Source organism: Balearica regulorum, chromosome 14 (genome assembly GCF_011004875.1).
Source record: "Balearica regulorum gibbericeps isolate bBalReg1 chromosome 14, bBalReg1.pri, whole genome shotgun sequence".
NCBI lineage: Eukaryota > Metazoa > Chordata > Aves > Gruiformes > Gruidae > Balearica > Balearica regulorum.
This window is the reverse complement of record NC_046197.1, coordinates 17,854,377-17,860,742: the sequence shown is the minus strand read 5'-3', so window position 1 is coordinate 17,860,742 and position 6,366 is coordinate 17,854,377. Positions and strand designations below refer to the sequence as shown.

At 52.5% G+C, this 6,366-nt stretch overlaps 1 protein-coding gene across 1 annotated transcript; it reads right to left on the bottom strand.

The window, feature by feature from the left end:
• Positions 1-2,355: 2,355 nt before the first annotated feature.
• NEUROG1 (neurogenin 1) lies at positions 2,356-2,895 on the bottom strand. The gene has a single exon (XM_075766729.1). It carries the CDS (start codon positions 2,893-2,895, stop codon positions 2,356-2,358), a length of 540 nt encoding a protein of 179 aa, XP_075622844.1.
• Between the last annotated feature and the right edge of the window lie 3,471 nt (positions 2,896-6,366).

The window sequence follows — 6,366 nt, the reverse complement described above, 5'->3', positions numbered from 1 at the left end:
ACTGCCAGAATTAGATTTCACAAATCTCTTTTATTTAACAGGACATCATTAAGGAACTAGCCTATACTGGTTGATGGTGTCTTTAATTAATATAAAAGTATTATGCTGCTATTAGGATTTCCAAACAATAACATTTCCTTTTCAGCATTTCTACTTACTGAGAAACAGAGGTGGATGTGTGTGTGTGCGTACAGACAAGCATATGAATACTATATTAAAGAAATATAAAGATTGCAGCCTCAGGCACTCGAAAAGGAGGAAATGCTGACACTGATGTGTCTGTGCAAACTTAATTCAGCTCCTCTCCTAATTTTTGTGGCAATTATATGATCCCACGTTATATTTTTGATAATATCTCCACCTTCTTCATTACATAGGAGGGTTGACTTTCAGGCAGAGATTTTGCCTGTGTCACGAACAGCTTCTCAGTGTTTTGCCTGATGCTTTCAGTGTTTGCCCTCTGCCTTTTCCCCTACACAGTGTATGATCATGTCCTGACGACTGAATTTCTTCTTGGGCTTTTCCAGCAGTCCTGAGTATCTGAGTGCTCTGAAAGCTCTGTTTAATGATATCATTAAATTCACTGATGATGTGAGGGGATGGTGTCACACCAATTTTACAGAGGGGAAACTGAGGCACGGAAAAATGAAAGCCCATTCATTCCACTAACCCTGGGCTGTCCCATTTGAGATGTGTAGGAGCTGACTTATTTGGGCTTGTACAACATCATATATCCAAGCATCCATCTCCTTTCTCCGCAAACATCCCGTTAACTGCCCATGCAGCTCTGATTCGCCAGTGTTTTGGAGATGGCTGGAGAGATATAGGTGAGATGCCTCATTCCCCCCCATGAAACAGGGCAAAGAGGATAAAATTGTTGCTTTTAAGGGTGTCTGCGTGCCTAGCGTGATATGGGAGTGTTGAGCAATGCTGAAGATGGGGAGGATGGAGACATGAAGAGTAGAAGCCCTTCAGGAAGGTGGGATTTGGGGGATGCAGAGGGCTCCCCCCTTGCACACAAATGCAGGGGAAAGGAAGGGTTGGGGTTTCTTAACAGCGGAGCAGATTTCAGGGAGGCGAAACCTTGACACCCCCAATCTCTAGCTGAGAGCCAGAGCTGTGCCAGAGCTGGTGCCAAGCCCACGCAATGCACCTCCAGGCCTCTCCCTGCGTGGGAGCGAGCAGGGAGAGCCTCCATCCCACCGCATGACTTGAGGAAAAGGGGCAGCTCTTGCCGAACAAGTTCCTCCAACGCTGCGGGTTTAGGCAAAGCTGCGAGCTCTGTACTCGGTTCAGGGGTGGTGCAGCATGCTCTGCTTGCCCCAAATCCCCCAACACCTTCCAGCTCCCCTTATGAACCATGGCAGGAACAGCCCTGAACACCAGCACTGCTGGTGGCACCGCTCCACTCCCGCTCTCTGCTCACGTATCCCGAGCGGGGCTCTAATCCCTTCTCTGTGAGCCTCGGGGGCCAGTTGATGTTTGCAGGTAGCCGCACGTGTCTGTGGCCAGTGTGGTGTGAGAAATGACGGCTTGACCCGTGCTGATTGTCGCCTTGGGGCGAACGCTTCCCTTCCACCCCGGGCTCCTTCTGAGGAACGAAAAACTCGGAGAAAAAGAAACAAAAGTCCAGAGGCACTGCTGAAATTCAGTAAAAACGTTAAAAATTTTATTTACAGGGTAAAGCACAATTTCTTTTAACAAAAAAAAAAAAAAAAGAACCCACTTTGATAAGAGGCATAATAATAGAATAAAGCTCTTTATGTACAAAAATACAATTTTCATATGAATGAACATCTTGAATAAATTAAACCGCTATCTGGCCCAAGTCGCTGAATACCCCGTGTCTGCTCCTGCTCTAAAGCAAGACCGCCGCGCTGGGGGTCAGCATCTATAATGCATGAGCCTCTCCACTTGTCCGTCGGGCGCAGGGTCCCATCGGGGCTGGTGCTGGGGCCCCCCCGGGAGGGGCTCAGCCGCCCCGGGCACAGGGCTGGAGGGACACGGCTGAGCCCCGTGCTGCGCCCCGGGCAGCATCGGCCCCCTAAGCCTTTTCATGGCATTGTCAGGGCGTTCAAACCAAATTTTCATGCTCGTTTTTCTTCGCTGGAGAGCTACAAATTGTAAAATTGACTTTTCACCTCGTCTGCGGCAGCAAATCTGTCGCTTTTCTTCCCGGTTTTAGGAGTCGTACGGGAGGCGAGGCGGGGGTCGGGGGGGGGGGGGGAGAAGGGGCTGCGGGGCGGGGGGAGCTGAAAAGTGCAACGGGGAGGAGACCAACACCCCCCCCCCCCCCCCCGCCCTTGGGCGGAGAGAGCCGGGCGCGCCCCGCGGAGCGGCGCGGTGCGCTGCGCCCTAGCGGCAGGGTGCGCCCGGAGGCGCGGCGGAGGGCAGCCCGCGGAAGCCGCGCAGGCTGTCGGCGGGCGCGTAAGCGCAGTCCTCGGAGGTGGCGGGGCTGCTGGGGCCGGAGGCGGAGGCGCAGAGCGAGGGGGCGGACGGGGAGGCGCTGGACAGCCAGGAACCGGCGTCGCTGCCGGGGCTGGGGGGCGCGGCGGCCCCGCGGAAGGTGGGGGGCGGCGGGAGGCACTGCTCGGCCAGGCGGAGGGTCTCGGAGAGGGCCCAGATGTAGTTGTAGGCGAAGCGCAGGGTCTCGATCTTGGTGAGCTTGGTGTCGTCGGGGAAGGTGGGTAGGACGCTGCGGAGCTCGTCCAGGGCGGCGTTGAGGTGGTGCATGCGGTTCCGCTCCCGGTCGTTGGCCTTCACTCGCCGGCTGCGCTTCAGCGTGTGCAGCAGAGCTTCGGTGCGCGCCCGCGCACGGCCGCGCCGACGCCTCCGCTCCCGCGGAGCGCCGGGTGGTTCCGCAACGCCGCCGCTGCTGGCCGCTTCCGCGGGCATCCTGCGGGGAGAGAAGACGGAACCCCCGTCACTGCGCGGCCCGGGCGGGGCGCGGGGCAGGGAAGGGGCGGCTGGGGTTGGGGGGGGGGGGGGGAGCGGAGGGGGAAGGTGCGAAGCGGCCGAGGAAGAGGTGGGGGGGGGGGAGGTGGGGAAGAGAAAAAATAAATAACTGAGAGGGTGGGATGGAGGTGGGGGAGTGCTTGGCACGGCGGCACTGCGCCGCGCAGGTGCCGGCGCCCCCCCCGTACTCACATGGAAAGGCACTCCCAGGGATGCAGTTAAGCAAATAACGGTATAAAAATATAGACAGGAAAAAAAGCAAAGCTTCCCGCTGCAGGGGGAGGCAGGGCGGACTTCAGCGCTGAGAGCCCTCCGCGGATGGAAAAAAAAAAAAAAAAAAAAAAGAGGGAAAAAAAAAAAAAAGCGAGCGGCGGGGAAAGGCGGGGCGGGGGGGACACGCGACCGCTCTTGTCTTTGAAGTGCTGCGGGCTGCGATCCGCTCGTGTGAGCGGCGGCTTTGGCACACGACGGCGCGGCAGCCCGTACTTATAGCGGCGGGCGGACAATGGCCCCGTGGCCGCCCCGCGGGGCCGCGCCGAGGCGGCAGGTCGGCCCCGTGCGCCGCGCCCTCCGGAGCGTGCCCGCAATTACCGCGGGCAGCCGCGCATCTGCCGCGCCCCCGGGGGAGGGGGGGGGGCTGAGGGGGATCCCGGGGGGGGCCGCGCCGCCCTTTCTGCCCCCCCCCCCCCCCCTCCCTCCGCGCTTTTGTGCCCCCGGGTGCGGGGAGCGGCGGGGGAGGGAGGTGGCCGGACAAAGCGGGGCGGGGGGGGGGTCGGTGCTCAGCGCGGGGGGTGGAGGGGTCACCGGCCCGCTCCGGCCGGAGGGTCTCCGGTGTGAGTTTAAATCGCTGCGAGCAGGGGTTTGGAAGAAAGTGGTTAGTCTGGACTTCAGAGGCTGAGCCGTGGGGGTTTTTTTCTTTTTCTTTTTTTTTTTTTTTTTTTCTTCCTCCCCAGCCAGACCCGGGTGGAGGATTTCTTCAGGTTTTCTTTGCACCTTGCGGTTTTTCTACACGTCCTCATCAAAGTGAAAATACTCTGAAATGTTAAGACTTTAACTCAAAGCAAAAGTCTTTTCCCTCCTGCATTTCAGAGGAGAATATATACACGGACTTTGGCTTTTGTGTGCTTCACTTTGAAAAAGGATTTGCAGGTGCTCAGAAAGTTAAAAATTCCAAATTACGTTTATCTTATAAACTTCAGTGGTTGTGCAAGTGTATATACAATTCTTCTTTGTCTCTGGATAAAAACTGAGAACTGTGCTGGTTTTATTGTAGAGTTCTTCCTGCTGCCGTTAATCCCCATTAAGTGTGCAGGTATCACTAGTTCACACTTTGGGAAGCCACAGTTTTGTAAGTGGCTAAAAAGTTTCCTCATTCTGACACCTGGCTGCTCTCGGAGCTGTAAGGAAGCCCCATTGTCAGCACTCAGGTACTTGCCTCTCTGGAAGGTTTGCAGTCTCACCGTCCATCAATGGCCATTTTTAGACTTCCGTGCCTACACTCACATTTATTTACCTGCTTTCCCCTTGTATTGGGATGCCATGTCGATTCATTCCCTCTCCTGTGATGCCTTTGAGAAATAAGGAAAATTGACAGCGTAAGTTATTGTCTTCATCTCTGCTTTTTAAGTTCACAGCAACCATTCTTGAACCTTGGAGGAGTTTGCTATCAGAGTTACTCCTGCTTTCCACCCTCCTCGCTTTGAGATGATCCGTGACACCAGCAAACTGCCACAACCAACCTTCTTTGTGCCGAAAAGATCACGCACAGAAGTGAGCAATCCAAAATGCCCTGGGTGATGAATATTAACGAGTCTCAAACTAGAAATAGTTTTCCAGTGGCCGAGCTTGCAGAATCAGCTCGCTTTCTGCTTTTTAACATCTTTACATGGCCACAGACCTTGGATGCGCAATATAACCACGTAAGACCAGGCGCCGGGGCCTGGGGGTTCCTCGGGAGGGCCTGAGCTCTCTCAATCACCGGACCTGCAATCAGGCTGATGTTTTTAGGGCCCGTGCATACATAAATGACTTTCTGCACTAAGTAGTTCCACTTCACTGAGTCACTCATGTCCTTAAGTGACGGCACGATTAGAGGCCTCGGTCGGCAGGCAGAGATCGGCGGAGTTTCCAGCAGAAACCAGGAGAAAGTCAGAAAGGACCAAAATTTAAAGGTTATGGAAGCATATGGCAAAAAATGTTAAACTTTTGTTAATGTGCACTTTGTATATAGTGATATAAACTCCGGTGTTGTCTGCAACACTTTTATTGTCTTTTGTTTAGGTGTCTTGGAGCAGTCAATAGTTTATTCATTAAAATGTTTATGATTCCCTAGAGTTTCACAGACTTTGGCACAACCGATCACTTGTCTGAAAGTTTGCAGTGAAAGCGCATTATTCATTAGTCCTTATCCATCATTTGCAGTTTGTCATTTGTTATTCTCTTGTTTTAAAAGTTTGTGCTCCAATCAAGGAGGGGAGAGAGCACCATGTGTCTCTGTGATCAGTCACAGCCATGAATAGCCAGGGCTGAAGTGAATGTTTCACAAACAACCCAGAGGCTGAAATTTGTTTGCATAATCTATTCACTGCGTACTTATGAATAACGAATGCATTCACAGAACCAGAATTGTTTCAGGAAGCCTTCGCAAACAGAAAGAAGTGCTAAATATCTCGGATAATTTATTCCCGATGAATAATTCAACCAGTTCTATCGCAGGCAGTCTACTAATTTTGCAGATAAATTATTCAGCCAACACAGATAATAGCTTTTACACCTTGTGGGCCTGCTCCTATGGAAGTCAGCTGCTAAAGTTTTGTGAAGTTTTCTGGGATAGGGAAAGAAAAAAAACGCCAAAATTAAACCGGAGCTTTCATTTCAAGGAACATAGAGTGTGTTCCCAGCATCTCATGGATGGCCTTATTCTCATTTTTAGCCTTTGATACTAACTTTTCCACCTTGACGTAAGTGCAGCTAGGCTCAGATGGACTCGTGGATATTAGCTGCATCTTTTGAGCTCTGAGGAAGCTTGCCATAAATGCTTTACCATTTGCTTTGAGACACCTTACAGCACTTAAAAAAAAAAAAAAAAGGAAAAAAAGATTCAAATGGCATTTTTGACTATGGAAACCATAAAAGCACAGCTGGATCAGCGCATCCTTCACTAGGTGGGATGACAAACTGCTCATCCAAAATCCAAGCAAACTCTTGCGGGTGCATTTCCATGGGGTGCATTTATCACTGGATAGACCAAGGCCTTGAGCACGAAGCTCTCTCTTCCACCCTCGTGTTGAGATGTCGTGTCTCTGTCATGGCTAGACTCCAGAAAAAGTAGGAATTAATAAATAAAGGTGAAGGGAAGGCTGTTGGAGAAAAGGCTCTGCAAGGCTCCCGGGTGCTGGCGGGGCTCGCAGC

Coding starts and splice junctions, on each gene's coding strand:
- NEUROG1 (XM_075766729.1), bottom strand. CDS start 2,895: ATGCCCGCGGAAGCGGCCAGCAGCGGCGGCGTTGCGGAACCACCCGGC.